This window comes from Gavia stellata, chromosome 28 (genome assembly GCF_030936135.1).
Source record: "Gavia stellata isolate bGavSte3 chromosome 28, bGavSte3.hap2, whole genome shotgun sequence".
In the NCBI taxonomy this organism is placed as follows: Eukaryota; Metazoa; Chordata; class Aves; order Gaviiformes; family Gaviidae; genus Gavia; species Gavia stellata.
In genome coordinates, this window is record NC_082621.1 from 3,032,905 (window position 1) to 3,048,976 (window position 16,072).

General features: G+C 61.6%; 1 protein-coding gene across 1 annotated transcript; it reads left to right on the forward strand.

Moving 5' to 3' along the window:
* The first annotated feature begins 4,024 nt into the window (after positions 1–4,024).
* Positions 4,025–15,504, forward strand: NGFR (nerve growth factor receptor). The gene is made up of 6 exons (XM_059830597.1): positions 4,025–4,069; positions 7,891–8,032; positions 12,162–12,521; positions 14,042–14,285; positions 14,967–15,127; positions 15,203–15,504. Exons 1-6 carry the CDS (start codon positions 4,025–4,027, stop codon positions 15,502–15,504), a joined length of 1,254 nt encoding a protein of 417 aa, XP_059686580.1.
* The last annotated feature ends 568 nt before the right edge of the window (positions 15,505–16,072 follow it).

Consider the following 16,072-nt stretch of genomic DNA (forward strand, 5'->3'; position numbering starts at 1 on the left):
GAATGGTAAAACTCTGCCGTGAGCGTACGAGCCCGGAGCCTCCCAGCGTTTACTACGTTTCAGCCGGGGAAGATGCTCGGCAGTTTTTAAATTGCGGTTCGAGATGGAGCTGATCTTCCCATCCCTCCGTCACGGAGGACAAATGGGTGGTTTTGGAGCTGGCAGAGGCGCCGAGCAGAGGTGGGAGTGAAGAGCTCGCCCGTGCGCCTGCTGCACGAGGGCCAACCTTGGCCTCCATCCTTAAAAGCTTTTAAGTGCCTAAATCCCATCGATCGCAAGGAGAACCAGAGGCCCAAGGACTGCGGGAGCCCTCGGCTTCCTGCTCTCTAGACGTGAGCTTGGCTCCTGCCAAGTGGCCCAAGGTGCAAATTTCTCCTAGAGACTTCAAACAAAATGATTTCTTCTCCTCTCTTTCCTTTTTCCATTGAAAAAAATATAATGAATTTTCTAGAAGGTGCCTTATTGCCACGAATTCCTCTCCACCCCGCAGAGACTGTCCACCGCGGAAAGCTCCGATGGCTCCCGGCCAAGTGAAGCCCCTCGCTGAAGTCAGCAGTGATAACCCCAGAGACTGATTTCCACCCCAAATTTCCTCCCTTTCCCCCCTAAAATGGACTTTTCCCGGCACAATCTGGGCATAGGGTTCCCACCGCCTTCCCGTGGCGCAGCCGGGCTCTGCTGTGCACCAGGACCTGTCCCCTGCTCCAAAAACGGTCCCAGCCCACGGTCGCAGGGGCTTTTTTGCTCCCCCCCAGGCTTTTCCTTGCAGCCCTTTATTTATGCTCTCAGCCCTGGCTGTGAACAGCTGGTATGATATTTTCCCAATGTGTATTATTTATTCATCGTTATTTATAACTTACCATTACTGTGTTACTGTCTTTGTCGGGAAAGTAATTACCTATGCTTTTTAGTAAAATCAATAAAAAGTTTGAAGGCAGGAGCTCGCACCGAGTGTTTAACTTGTGCCGTTTCTGGGGGCTCTGATGGCTCCTCACGGGTGGTGGGAGAGGGGGAAAAGCATTGCCTGGGTTTGCTCGGACACATCTGGCCTTTGGAAGTGGTTGGGGGAAGACCTGGATGAGCCTCAAGAAAGATAACGGGAGAGAGAGACAGTTGCTCCAAGAATGCTGCGTGCCCTTCCTTGAGAGGGACTCAATGCAATATTTCACCAAGCTGCAATTGGGCTTTTGCTAATTAAACCTTCCCTTTTTGGGGGGCAGGGAGGCACGCCGGCGTATGGCTGGCTGTCTTCCAGCCAGCGATGCCGCCCGGGTGCCGGCAACCAAGCAGCTGGGACTCCCAGGCTGCCCCTCCGGCAGGGAAAACCCCCCACGCGTGGTCCCCCCCCAGCCTGAAGGGAGGTTGGGAGCCGAGAAGAAACCCAGAAACCCTTTTTCTTATTACCAACGGGCAGCTTGCTGCCAAACCGCTCCCTAACCTGCTCTCAGCAAGGCAAACCCAGCTCTGCCGGCGGCCAGCACAGTGCCAGCCCCTGCGGCATTGTCCCGCCGTGGCAGAGCGGGACCGGCAGCATCACTGAAACCCAATTTTGGGCCCCCCCCCCATAGCCAAGAGCCACCCCAGCAGCGTGACCAGCTGTACTCTGGCACACGGAGCCGATTGCGGGTGGATGTAGATTTTGGTTGACCTTAGGGGTTGCAATATGGCAGAGAGTGATGTCTTCCGTCGGCAGCCTAAAGGATGCTCCCCCAGCAAATAAACCCCTGGAGCCTTTGGTTTTAATTCTGAGAGGCGACAGCAGACTTTTAAGACGCTCTTTGTCATCTCATGGAGCCAAGAAAGGGCCGCAACCTTTTTGGGACAGGAAAAAAGAAAAAAAAAGCGTGCGGGGGATTTAATAAAAAGCGCTAGCGAGTCCCTTCACCAAAGGAGCCGCGGAGGGTTAGGATGGGAGCAGAAGTTTTCACTTACCTTTGCTGGCCGCCAGCCCAGCCTCGTGCAGATGCAGCCCAGCTGAGCGGCTGTCTCTGTCTGCCGGACTCGGCTTTACATCACCGGTACTGGGTTTTCCTGGGGTGACTCCTGCAGTGGCATCAGGCTGTCGTGCAGCACCCACGCGCGGGGCAGCGGCAGGGAGGGAGACTCGGGGACCTCTTGCCCCAAGCCCTGCATCCCCGGCAAGCGCATCCTGTGGTGGAAGGCCACAGCGCAAAACCCTGTGGGGTAGGAAGATTTATCAAAGGGGCCAAGGAAAGCAGCTGGGTTCACCGCTCGCTGCGGCGGAGCGGCAAAGGCAAATTAATTGCGGGATACCCACGCTGCTCCCCCCGCTGTGCCCAGCCCCACCGTATGTCTGCAGGCAGCTCTGCCCCGTTTCCATTCATCGGTGCGTTAAAAAGAGAGCGAGATGCTTGGCTTATCGCTTCCCTCCCTGCCCATCCGATCTGCAGGTGGGCATCCTGCGCCCCACGGCCCCGGGCGCATCCTGCCCCGTCCCCACCTGGCCCCGGCACGGCTTTCTGGCTGGCAAACCCATCGCCATGTGGCTTGCACATGTATTGCCATGTCTCCGTGCCGGAGAACAAACGGCAGCTTTGGCTTCGGTTTAACCTTATCGGAAGGCAAGGCTGCGAACGAGGGACTTTCCTTAAAGCCCTTCCCGGTTGCCCGGCAGAGCAGTGCGAGCCAGCCAGGAGCAGCCGACCTCGTACGCCTTGGGAGGTCGATAATTTGCTTTTCAAGAGGAAATCCAGCTGAGCTGTGCTCAGCCCCGGGTGCTTTGCTGCCCGGAGGGGAAGATGTGACCCAAGAGAGGAGCCCGCAGGGCCATCGGGAGCTGGGGTGCTCAAAGGGCCGCGGTGGAGAGAAAAGCTGGACCCGAGCATCCCTATGGGGAACCCCAAAGGCACCTGCAGAGCCTGGAGCAGCGAGGAAACGCCTGGCCTTGGCAGGACACCAGGTTGAATCCACTGTGCAGTGGACAAAGTTGGAGAGGGAAGGTGTCTCTCCTCCGTCCCAGCCGCAGGAGCCACCCCGGGGGCCAGCGACAGCGTGTCTGGGCCGTTTCCAACTACCCTCCCTTACCAACGCCACCAGAAAGCTCACTTCATTTTTCCAGTGAGTCCCACAAAGAGCGTTTCTGGCACTGACACACCAAGGCGGGGGCCTCGCCGGGATGAGGGACAGCCCGTGACATTTCCAGCTTCCATCACCGTGGGGTCTGGGCTGGGCAGGACGCCAGGCAGTCGTCCTGTGAGAAGCTGGAAGCGCCGGGGCAGAGGAGGGCGGCATGCAGGGAGCAGGGAGATTTTTAGGGACCAAAGGATGTCAATATGGGTTTTGTTTTACCGCCAAGGGTGGATTTACCAAGAGGAACGGGCAGCCACTGCTACGGACATTACAGCATCGCCTGCCTGCTCCCCACTGGGGGCTTCTCCGTGTCACCCGGATGGGTGTGACAGACCTGGGGGTCCGGGGGCTGTCACCGGTCCGGGCACCCATGGGATGTTGCCCCTTGTCCATTGCAGCCGGAGGAGGTCTGGTCACCCCATCCCAGCCACGGCCGCTGACCTGCCCAGAGCCTCTCACCAGGGCTGCAATATCATTAACGAACCCATCACGCAGTCGGTGACCGGCGGAGGGCTGGAGCGAGGTGTGCAGGGACAGACAGACGGACGGACTTTGAGGGGATGGAGAGAGGGATGGATGGACGGAAGGACAGCAGAGGAGGGTGCACGGAGACGGGTGGATGGGTGTGAATAATTGAGGGGCTGGAGAGAGCTGGCTGGACAGAGAGCGAGCGCACCCCGAAAGCGCTCCGTGGGAGGGCGGCGGGGGCCGAGGGGGGGCCCGGGGGGGGTCTGGGCTTTGTGTGCCGGCGGAGGAGGGTGCTGGCTCGGCCGCTCGCCGTGATGCTCCGGGGGCGGAGAGGAGGAGGAGGAGGAGGAGGAGGGACTTGCAGCCCTTTTCTGGCTGCCGCCGAGGCGGCGGGCGGCAGAGGGAGGGCAGCCCGGCCGCGCACCGGCTCTCGGGGGGGTGACCGGCCCCGCCGCCCCCGCGCACCATGGCCGGGCTCCTGCCGCTGCTGCTGCTGCTGCTGCTCCCGGCGGTGAGTGCGGCCCCGGCCGGGGGGAGCGGGATCCCCGGGGGGAGCGGGCGGGGAGCGCAGAGGGTCCCCGGGGTACCGGAGGCACCAGGCGGCCGTGGGATGGAGGGTACCGGGATGGAGAGTCCCGGCGGCACCACGCAGGGGGATCTGGGGGGGCCCGGGGGTACCAGGCTGGCGGACACGGATGGTCCCATGTACCGGGATGGAGAGCCCCGAGGGTACGGGGCGGGAGGTGCCGGGGGATGGGTACGGGGGGTCCCCGCCGTGCGGGGCTGCAGCACCCCGGAGGCACCGGGCAGCAGGGCCGGGGTGGGGGGGGAGGAAAGGGGGGGCTCGGGGTGCCAGGCAGAGCACTTCTGAGGGCAGAGGGAGGGGGCCCGGGGAGGTGGGTGGTGATGGGGGACCCCCAGGGATGGCTTGTGCAGCCCCTCTAATCCCGCTGCACCGAGCTCTGTCATCCCCTTTACCCGGGATAAAAGGATGACAGAGCCCTCAGTCGGTAGGGATGGGGTCAGGGGGCAAGAAGCCACCCACACCCCAGTGCCCTCATGTCCGTCCTGCCATCCCACATCCCCAAAATCTCCCTTAGACCTTCCCAGCTCCAAACTCGCTGCCCAGAGCAAAGGGCGAGAGACCCTCTTCTCTCCAGCGTGAGCCCCCGGGACGGGCACAGCCTCGGCGTGTGCCGGAGACAAAACTTCAGGGCATGGGGGGCCAGGGAAGAGGGAAACGCCTGGAGCAGGGCAGCCGGGTGGGCACACGGGGATAGACCCACCTATGTAGGGCAGAAACAGAGCTTTTGTTGGGGGAGGATTCGATGGGGGTCCCAGAGGTTTCGTTAGGCAGCAAGACACTTTTTGGGCAGGATATTAAAGCTGGTGCTTTAGTGGTTTCATGCAGAGACCGAGGAGGAGAGTGGTGCTTGAGGCTCTGTGCCAGAGGATCTTCTTCCTCTGTACCCCCGTGGTGCCGGGCGTGGGATCAGGCTGGACAAGCTCCCAGGGAATGCTGGCAGCAGCGGGCGGGTGGCAGGAAAGGCAAGAACTGTCCCAGCCCTATGGATTCAAATTATTTCACCCCAGGGAATTACCCGCCTCAGGCAGCCCCCCTCCCGCCGCAGCAGGGCCGGGCTTCAGTGTCCCCCCGAATCTCTGCAGCCGCCTCCCCGGGTCAGGGCTGAGCCCAGCCATCACCAGCTGGTGCACCCGCTGCCTTGGGGCTGGATCTGCCCCCCACGATTACACCTGCTGAGCCGGGGGGCTGGGGGTGAGCACAGGGGGACCCCGGCTGCTCTGCTGAGCCCTCACCCAGGCAGGTCCAGATGTGCACCCACAGCTGTGGCCGCAGCCCCAGGGCCACCCCAAACCCCGGGCACCCCATGTTTGTTGCTCTTTACCTGTGCTGCTTGGCCGTTAGCTCTGTGTGGGAAGAGGCAGAGCCCTCCCGGTCCTGCTGTGCCGAGGGTTGGCCGGACCAGCAGACCTCAGACGTGGCTTTCTCTGCTGCCCAAAATTTGGGGATTGCTCAGAGCCAGGGGTTTGGCTTTTCCTAGACAGGGTGCTGCGCCAAGAGAGGCAGAGCCCGTCTGTCAGGCTCACGGGTGGTTCGGATCCAGGCTTGCCGCTGGGCCCATCTCCAGCTGTAGCATCCCCTCCCTTCCCCGCTCCGGTGCGAAGCGATTTTCTGTGCCAGGGCTCCAGAGCTAATGGTGCCGCGCCGAACTCCCGCTCTGCGTAGCTCCCTCCGAGGCCGTCTCCTCAACCGGCAGCATCTGCTCGGACACAAAACCCCACGGACACAACTCCAAAAGCAATTAAAAGCTTACAGAGGTGTTACTTGCGCCCTCCGTCCGTGCCCCCCTCCTTGGTCCAGCTGTCAAAATGCTTTATGGTGTTAATACCTGTGGCTTTGTCAACAGGAGTTGCGTTAATAACATGCACATTTCAGCAGGCTAATGCAGACCATGTGCCCCTCTTATAAGTGTGTTAATCTTTATGGGGGTTTCAGTGCTTGCGACGGAGAACTGAAAGGGAAACGCAGGCAGAGCAGGGGGGGTGCAGCACCTGGGACTGGAAGTTGCATTTTCTACAGCATCTAGGAGCGTGGAGGGGGGGGACCTGCCGGGGGGAGGCATCGACTGCTCCTGGCAGCCCTGCAGGGAGGGGACATGTGGCCAGAGAGGGTCCCTGGGGTCAGCTGCTGGGGGTCGGGATTTCACACGGAGGAAGCGTCGCGGCCGGGTCCCATCCCCGCGGGCCCACGGAGCCGCTCGCAGCTGCCTGCGGCGTGGGAGAGCTGGCCGCTGCCGGCCCCAGCTGCGCTGCCCCAGCCTTCCCAGCACTATTTATAGCCAGGCACATTCGGCTGCTCCCCCAGCCCCGCTCACGGCTGCTGCTGCCACAACCATGGGGAAGCGGGAGGGGAGCAAACCCCTGCCCAAGCAGGGGAGATGCACTGCAAGCCGGGGCTGCAGGGGATGGAGCCGTGGGGTGAGCTCCGGCCAGGTTTGCTGCAAAGCCCCACGAGCCAGCTCCGTCCCCCGGGAGAGGTGTGCGGCAAGCCCGCTGCAAAGCAAACCCCTTCCTCACCCCCAAACCCATTTCCCAGCTGTCATTTGGGGGTGCTGGAAGGGCCCCCCCCATGCCAAGCCCTCCTGCCTGCCCAGCTGGGGCCCAGCGCCAGAGCAGGCTGCCAGCCTGGGCTGGCGAAGCCGCGCCAGGGAGGAGAGCACATGCTTCCAAGCGCAGGGTAATTGGAGCACTTTGTCATTCAGATGCCTATAATTGGCGCTCCATTGTCTCAGCCGGGCCGGATGCTGCCGGATGATGCACAGCGAGTTCATAACGCCGCATTGTGCAAGGAGGCGGCCAACTGGCTGACGAGGCATCCAGATGCACGGGGAGGGGGAGCTCCTCCAAGCGTTAGCTGAGTTTCTTCCCCCAAAAATCAGGCTTAGTTGGATGGCAAAGGGATGGTCCAGCCCTGGAGCACACCTGCCTGGGAGCAGAGGGAGCAAAAGGAGCCCTGACAGAGCTCAAATCACTGCGAGCATCTCAGCAGCCCTGCACCCGGGCAGAGATGCTTCCTGCACCACACAGCCCTTGCTAAGAGGTGTTTTGGGGAGCAGCCGTCCTACAAATGCACCCTGCTCCCCAGGCTGCAAAGCGCATGTGCAGAGTGGCTCTGACCCCACCGCTCGTGGCATATTTATTGCTTCCATACGTGACGACAGGTTTTATAAGCAGATACACTTACTTCCATTAGACAGCAATGTGGCTGAAGTTTTTGGTGCTCCTTTCAAAGTCTTCATTTCCATCGCGGGGGCTGATTTCTGATCCCCATGTGCAGTGAGAGCGCTGTGCGGAGCTCTCCAAACCCTCCGTCGGGGCAGGCGTTCTCCCCGCTGCCAGCCCGTAGGCAGTGCCCTGCCTTCCCCCAGGCTGGGAAGGACTGAACCCTTCAGGATGGCAAAGCATCCTTAGAAGGGACAACTCAGATGGCAGACAAGGGCAAACAATGCTGTAACCCCGCAGAAAAGCCCACATGCCCCCTGCCCCAAAATACCCACCAGCCCAGACCGTGGGGACGTGGGCTTTCCCGACGTCCCTCCAGCAGCAGCACTTGGCTTTCTTGATGAGTGGGTTTTGTACAGGAAACTCATTTCTCCCAAGACCTGTATTTAATATGGGAGCCCCCTTTAGCCCCAACACGGGATGCCCACCCCAGAGCGGGACCCTACCTGGATGCGACACACTTCTCCACCTGCCCTTGCAGGGAGGGTCCCATAACAAGGGTCACCTCCCGGCTCTGTTTTCTCCCAGGGACCCACCTGGGGCTCCAAGGACAAGTGCCCCACCAAGATGTACACGACGAGCGGGGAGTGCTGCAAAGCCTGCAACCTGGGAGAGGGGGTGGTGCAGCCCTGCGGGGTCAACCAGACCGTCTGTGAGCCCTGCCTGGACAGTGAGTACCCGCTCCCCTCCGTGAAGCGCCACAAAGGGGCTGGCACAGGGTATGGGGGTGCTTCGGGGACCGTGAGGGTTAGCAGACACTTGGGTCTCCCCACGTGCATCCTTTTTGATGCCTGGAAGCATTGCCTGGGCACAATTTGTGCCGTTTGCTTCAATCTTTCCCTGCACAGATCAGCTCCACCCCGCACGCAGCCTTCCCAGGCCACCCGTCTCTGCACTAACACCACGGTTACTTCCAGCGTTTCCCCAAAGCATCTGCCCTGCAAATCCCAGCCATGGATGCAGCAGCTCTCCGTGTTTCAGGACCCGTTGGTGCCAGGCACCTTCGCAGATTCCCCTTCCAGCACTGTTCCCCTCCTGATGGCTCCCTGGCTACTGGCCAACATTTGCCTCTGAAAAATTCCCCTCCCCATGCTGACCATGTCGGTGTCCACTCCAGCCATGGGGACGTCTCCCAGGGAACCACCTGTATTTTTTTTTTTTTTAAATTTAAAACCTTGTAAAGACTGCAAAAATAAAAGCAAGTTTGAGAGGGGAGAAGCAAATCACACAGGTCCCCAGGAGAGAGGGGAACAGTTTTCTCCTGGCCAGCTCTGGGCACATTGCCTACGTCAAATGCTTCATAAATGTCGGTCGGAGATGTGTGCTGGAGACCTGCTTAAATGCTTACAGATGAAGTGGTCCAACTATTACTGTTTAAACAATGCCATGATAGGCATAAGCAATCTGCCCTTCAAATTTACTGCTGCAAACCCTTTGAAGGCCTAAGGACAAGTATTTGTTGGAAAAGCTGTGCCCGCCAAGCCCAGATTGCTCCGGGGATGCGATTTGAGAGGGGGAAGGGGCAGAGCACGGCTGCGAGGGAGCAAAGAGGAGGCAAAGTCTGAGGGGGGAGAAGCAGTCTAAGCAGAGCAGTGCCAACGCAGATCAGGGGACGGAGCAGTGTCAGGGCAGCGCTAAAAATACCTCTGCTTTCCTGCAGAATCGATGAACGGCGCTTACCCTCCCAGCGCCCGGCCGCGACCTCGGGGCTGCTGTGCAGGATAACCCCACCGGGCTCAGACCCATCTTGCTGCAAGGTGCCAGGGCATCCACAGTGCCATCCATCCCCGGGAGCCCTTCCTGCAGGGAAGCTGGCCAAGGTGTCAGGCTCCAGCTCCCGGGTGTGCGAGGCTGTAAATCCAGAGGGTTGCTTTGCATTCTGGGGAATGCTCAGATGAGCCAGTTTTCCATAACCCCCTGCACTTCCAGGCTAGCAGATAGGGGATAAAGGGAATTTCCACCCTCCCTGGAGGACATGGAGGTTATGGAGAGACCAGGACCGTGACCTGGGTGCCATGCTGGAAGCCCGTGCATCAGCTGGGGTGCGGGTGCAAGTGCCACTGCTTTGGTTTGTATCCCAACTCCTCCTGCCCAGTTCCATGTTGCCCCAGGCCATGCATTTGCATTTTTGCAGGGGGATTAACATCCCTGCAGCAGCTCTGTTGGGTCAGGGAGTTGAGCTGGAAAGTACCAAGACAAAAGGATCTGGCCCCTTCCTCCATCCCCACTGGGATGATATCAGCCAGGAGCAAACACTGCAGCCTCAAGGCCTCCCAGCATCACACACAGGCTGAGAGCAAAGCCCCAGGGCAGCACTTTGTGCCTTGCTTGGCTTTGCTGCTGATGGGCCAGCACGGCTGAGTGCTCCTGGCCTCCAGGCAGCCCCTCTGGGACTGCCAGCCCCCCTCTCCATGCCTCAGTTTCCCCCACAACCCTTCACCTCCCTCCCAGTACAACACCTCACAGCCCTGTCACCCCTTGCTTGGGAGTATCTATTACGTGAGATCCCACTCACTTACCCAACTGCACAGCAGTGTGGTGTACACCCCAGGGCAGGATCAGGCAACTGTCATAAGAAGCAGTACCCCCACCCCACCTCAAAGGAAGACACAGCAGCCAAGCTGAGGAGCCACAACCAGGACAAAGCACCTCCAAACCCTCCTGCTTTATACCCCCAGCCCTGCCCCAGCTGTAGTCTTTCAGTCCTTCATTAATGGCACCATGGACTAATCCCCAGAAGCTCGTCAGCTGGGAGCTGCTGGTTGGGGGTGACCATGGGGTGACTCATGGCTGCAGGTGCTGCAAGGGGGCAAATGCTCCTCCAGCTCTTCTCTGAGCTCAGAGTGGGAGTTTGGGGTGGGGAGAGGAGGAGACCCATCATCAGCCCTTGCCAGGATGGGGAGAAGGTCCTTTTGGACCTGGGCTCCCGCCGGCTCCCGCTGCTGTGGATGCTGGGCAGGTGCAGGCAGCCCCCGTCTCAGCAAAGCACCCTGCCTGCCAAGCGTGAGCCGGTGGGGAGGAATGCGGGCACGGCCCTGGGCTGCCGAGATCCCCACCTCCACCCCGGGCTGCCTCTGAACCCTCGCCTTGGACCTCTTCCCAATTCACCAGCCAAATTGTTTTGCAAAAATTTGCTACAACCAAAGCACCACCCCTACCAAAGCCCTGCGGGGCTGGAGGGGCCGGTGGAGATGCTCCCTGCATTAGCCCAAATGGCCACTTTTTTTTTTTATTATAATTTTCCTTCTCCCCTCCCTTGCCAGCCACCCCTGATTGCTGCCTCATGATTTATTTATCCCCCTCGCCAGCCTCCACTGCGGTGGGTGGGAGGAAGGGGGCCCCGTTTGAATCTCAGCTGTAATTGCTCAGCTCAGATACCTTGCTGCCACTGAAAATGTGCCCACTCAGCCGTATGCCTTTCCTGGCCACTTCCCCGCTCTAATGGTGCCTATCAATAATTCAGAATAATGCAAAGGATGAGCCCAGGTTAATGGGAGCTGCGCACGCCGGCAGCCGACCCAGTGCTGCTCTGGCTCTGCTCGCTTGGCCGGGCAGCGGGGCAAGCAACGGGGCAGGGGTTGCTTGCCCATGCTGGGGCAGAGCCAAGGTGGCGACCTGGGGCCAGCAGCAGCAGAGCGGGTTCATCCCCGGGGTCCTGCAGTTCCAGGGAGGGCAGGGGGCTGGCCCCGAGAGAGAAGCAGGACACCCAGACACAGGCGCTGGGTGGGGGGAGATGTTGGGAGGTGGAAATGTCACATCGCTGCTCAGGGTTCGCTGCAGCTGAGCCACGGTGGGAGAGCAGCTGCCGAGGCTGGGATGGCACCTCCATCCCTCTAACCTTGCCCATCACCAGGGTCTCGGGGCTCTTTATTCCCCTCTATCTTGAAAGCAGCCAAAAATTAAGCACCAGAACAGCTCTGGCCTGAGCCTGTCCATGGCTCCGTCTCCCCTTGGCCACTCAGGGAAGCTGGAGGCCACTGAGGGTGGGAATTACAGTCTCCCACAATCATCCTTACCAGGCAGGTAATTAAAGATTAGCGCGTGGCTGGATTGACTTCCTGAGGAGCAGGGCTAGCAGAAGGATTGCGCTTGATCCCCCCAACACCTTCTCCACCAAGGAGGCTGGACTTTCCCCCGGTGTTTCGGACGAGGGAAGACGGGGTGTTGCGGCAGCACGGGCTCTGGGGGACGGATGGGAAGCAGCCAACGCAGGGACAGCAGCTGTGCCCTCCAGGACAGGAGCTGACCCGTCTTCCCGGGCTAAAAATATCTTCAAACACCTTTGGGAGCAGGCAGGGGGAGGGAGGGGGCCCGGGGGCGGCTTGCCAGGCTGCGGGAGGAGGATTGATTTCCCCGGCAGAGTCAGTCCTGCGGGATGAAACCAGAGAGCAAGAAGCCCCGGGGTCAGAGGAGAGTCAGCAATTAGTGTTGTAACCTCCTGTTCGCATCACGCCTCACGTGGGGGGACGCGTGGCCGAGGAGGGGGGCACAGGCTGGCGATGCCCCGAGGGACCCCCTGGGCAGGATGCGGAAGAGAAGGTGTTTGGGATGTTGGGGAGCGGCGATGGCTGCAGGATGCTCATGGGGACCATCCGGAGGTTGAAAATGGGGATGGTGCTCCGGCCAGGGGCAGGGATGCTCGCCTGGGGACACGGGCACCGAGCGCTGGGATGGGCATGTTGAGGGCAGCATCCAGCCCTGCCCATTTGGTGACGGGACAGAGCCAGCGCTGGGGAGCGAAGTGGTGATGGGGATGCCATGCTGGGACCCTGCTCACGTCACCCTCTGTCCCCTGCCAGGTGTCACCTACTCGGACACAGTGAGCGCCACGGAGCCGTGCAAGCCCTGCACGCAGTGCGTGGGGCTGCAGAGCATGTCTGCGCCCTGCGTGGAGTCGGACGACGCCGTGTGCCGCTGTGCCTATGGCTACTATCAGGATGAGCCGAGCGGGAGCTGCAAGGAGTGCCGGGTGTGCGAGGTGGGCTTCGGCCTCATGTTCCCCTGCCAGGACTCGCAGGACACGGTCTGCGAGGAGTGTCCCGAGGGCACCTTCTCCAGCGAAGCCAACTTTGTGGACCCCTGCCTGCCCTGCACCACCTGCGAGGAGAACGAGGTGATGGTGAAGGAGTGCACGGCCATCTCGGATGCTGAATGCAGAGGTAACGCCGCCTTTTCCGGGGAGAGCTGTTGCGGAGGGGAGAGCTGGGTTTGCTGGATCTCCTGCCGCGGGTGCAGGCACTCTGCTGGGTGGCATTTGGTGTCCAGGAACAGCGAGCGGAGCCAAGAGGTTCACCAGTCTCGGATGCCGTGCTCGCCACTGCCCGAGCCTTCATCAGGAGGGAACTTGGCAGCCCAGTTAATTCTGATGGGAATTAACTGCCCTTAAGAGCTGGGCAACAGCCAACCCTGCAGCCCAGGAGGGTTCAGTGCCTGGGGAAGGGGGAGAGCATCATTCACCAGCAGCAGCCCCCCACCATGCCAGCCCGCACCCCACTGCCGTGCACAGCCCCCCAAGGAGCGGCAGGGCTGCTTCGGCTGGGAACATCCCGGTTGCTCCTTGGCAGTGGCAGCGTGGTTCGCTGCCCCGAGCCAGCCCGGGGAGAAAAGAGCTTTGTCCTGGCCGCCGCTGATTCACAGCATGGGGGCAGCCAGCGCAGCTCCCTTGAAAGGGTTGAGTAAATGGAGCCATAAGTCAAGGAGCACAGGGCCAGCTTTGTTAGCCGGCAGCGGGGCCCCGCCGGAAACGGCCATGACGGCCACCGAAGCGCCGCTCGGAAAGGGCAGCGGGGTCCGGCTGGGGGCCGCGGCCGGGAGGGCCGGCAGGGCGAGGTGCCAGCTTCCCACCGTGGCACCCGCTCCATCCTCGCCGGGCTGGTGGACGCGGCACAGCCCCGCGGGCCTTGCTGCCAGCGGGTGTAGGACAAACCCCTGGAGAGGGATGCGGGGGGGTTTGGGAGGGAGCCGGCACCCAGGGGAGGGGATGGCGCAGACACAGGTGAGTCTTTTCCCAGGGCAAGACAAGACGTATCCACTCATTCCGTGGGACACGCCTGGGTGCGGCTGGAACGGGGTCACTCCCAAACGGGGCCGGGCTGGTGGGGTGCACGGCTGCAGGCAGGGGCCAGGAAAGGGGCAAATCCAGGCTCTGGTGTTGCTGGCAGCAGATAAGCCCAGCTCCGTGCGAGCTGCGGAGGCAGCTGGGTTGCCTTACACGGGCCCCGGTGCAGAGGTGCGGTGGATGGGAGGCAGCTGGGGCTGCTTCCCTGAGCTTCGGTACCAGCGATGGGAGCCCGGGGCTCTGTCTGCAGCTTGCACGTGGTGGGAAGAGCTGCAGGACTCAAGCAAACTCAAGCAGTGCTGGGAAAGAAGAGCTTACAAAGCCATGTCCAGCCGTGACCAGGCACCATCAGCCATGCGGGGCAGGGGATGGCTTCTGCTTGTCCTGGGGACCAGGGAGGGAGGTGCTGTCTGGGGCCAGGGGAGAAAGTGGTTTGCAAGGACAAGCCTGGGGAGAAGGGGATGGGGCAGAGCTGGCACCTCCGCAAGCCCCACAGCCTTTGGAGGAAGATCCTTGCAGAGATCGTTGTCCCTTCACCAACTCACCCGCCACAGCCCGTTACAAGGCATGGCTGTCTGCGTGACTAATTATTCTTATTTCTTTTCTCCTCCTGCCTGGCAGACCTCCACCCTCGCTGGACCACACACACGCCATCCCTGGTGGGCTCTGACAGCCCCGAGCCCATCACCAGGGACCCCTTCAACACCGAAGTGATGCCCAGCACCCTGGCAGACACCGTCACCACCATCATGGGCAGCTCGCAGCCCGTCGTGAGCCGTGGCACTGCCGACAACCTCATCCCCGTCTACTGCTCCATCCTGGCGGCTGTGGTGGTGGGGCTGGTGGCCTACATCGCTTTCAAAAGGTGGGGGACCAAGGCAGTGCCATGGGGTCATGGCGGAGGACTTGGGTAATGGGAAACAGGCTGTGCCCCCCCCTTGGATGTGCCACAGCTGGAGCTGTCACCAACAAGAGAGGGAAGGGGACCAGGCTGGATGGGTAGGAGCTGCGTTTCCAAAAATGCGTGAGAAATCAGGTGATTAAGGGTGAAAGAGGCAGATGGCAGCAGGGTGGGGGAGCCCTCATTGCAACCCCCACCCAGCCCCTGCTCGTTCTGGCACGCCACGGGCGGCCGTCGTGGCCGATCACGCTCAGTGGCTCATCTCTGGTGCGCTGGGTTTGCACCTGGTCCCGGGCAGGCCAGGGCCGGCTCGGTGGCTCCCCGGGCACCCCGGGCTGGAGGCACCCCAAGGGTGGGTGGGGAACCTCAGGCAGCCCTGGGACCCCTGCAAGCTCCGGCAGCGCAGCCGCATTTTTGCAGCAGATCCCTGCAGAAGGGAGCCCTGCCCTGGTCCCTCGCAAAGCTCGGCGGCTGCAAACACCGATTTAAACCGATCCAGCTGCCATCCTGGAGAGGTTGAGGCTGCAGGAGAAATGCTTCTCCCTGGGAAAAGCGGTCCCAAGAAAGGGGGACAAAGCAACAAACCTGCTCCCAGCCTGGGGGATGTCACCGCTGGCTGTCACCTCCCCGCTTCTCTCCCTGCAGGTGGAACAACTGCAAACAGAACAAGCAAGGGGCCAACAACCGCCCGGTGAACCAGACGCCTTCGCCGGAGGGGGAGAAGCTGCACAGCGACAGTGGCATCTCAGTGGACAGCCAGAGCCTGCACGACCAGCAGCCGCCCAGCCAGAGCACCCAGGGACCAGGTAGGGCGAACCGGGGGCTGCAGGGTGGGCGAGGGCACCCCAGGGATGGGATTAACGCTGCTTTGTCCGTCCCAGCACCCAAGGGAGACGGGAACCTCTACGCCAACCTGCCGCCCAGCAAGCAGGAGGAGGTGGAGAAGCTGCTGGGCAGCTCCGCGGAGGAAACGTGGAGGCAGCTGGCCGGGGAGCTGGGCTACAAAGAGGACCTCATAGACTCCTTCACCCGGGAGGAATCGCCCGCCCGGGCTCTCCTGGCTGACTGGTCCTCCAAGGAGACGGCCACCCTCGACGCCCTGCTCGCTGCCCTGCGCAAGATCCAGCGCGGGGACATCGCCGAGAGCTTGTACAGCGAGTCCACCGCCACCTCTCCCGTCTGAAGGGTGGCCCGGGGTGGCCCCGCGGGGTCCCCTTCCCCCTTTACCCCCTCGCCTCTCCCCTCCCTGACACCGAGAGCCCTGGAGGGGAGGGTGGGTAGGAAGCGGGGGCTCCCCGGGCCCCCCCAATTTACAGTCCTGTATGCACTGAGCTCCTGTTTCCGGTATCGCCCCCTCCCAACGCCGCATCCCCCCGGCAGCCCGTAAGCGGGATGGGTGCAGGGCTCAGTCCCGCTCAATGCCTGAAGCACGTCTGCCGCCAGAGAATCCTCTGCAGCCCCGCGAGGATGGACGGACGGACGGATGCAGGAATGAGCACCGTGCTCTCAGCCCTCTCCTCTCTCCCCTTCCAGCCCCTTCTTCCTCCTTGGGGCTTCAGTTCTCCTCTTCCTCCCACCCTTCCTCCTTGGCCCACCCTGCCGCTATCTCCTGCACTCCTCCAATGCCGTGAAATCCAGCTGCTTCCCCCAAAACCGCATGTGAAGGGCAGAGCTGGGATGGGCACGGAGAGAACCGGAGCTGCTGTACCAGGGTCTGGGGAGGGGGCTGGTCCCACGGCCAGGCTGCGCCA

Bases quoted from the DNA above. Each gene is read 5' to 3' on its own strand.
- NGFR (XM_059830597.1), top strand. From the start codon at position 4,025: ATGGCCGGGCTCCTGCCGCTGCTGCTGCTGCTGCTGCTCCCGGCG. The intron at 8,033-12,161 runs GTGAGTACCCGC...GTCCCCTGCCAG, and splicing joins CTGTGAGCCCTGCCTGGACA to GTGTCACCTACTCGGACACA. The intron at 12,522-14,041 runs GTAACGCCGCCT...CCTGCCTGGCAG, and splicing joins CTCGGATGCTGAATGCAGAG to ACCTCCACCCTCGCTGGACC.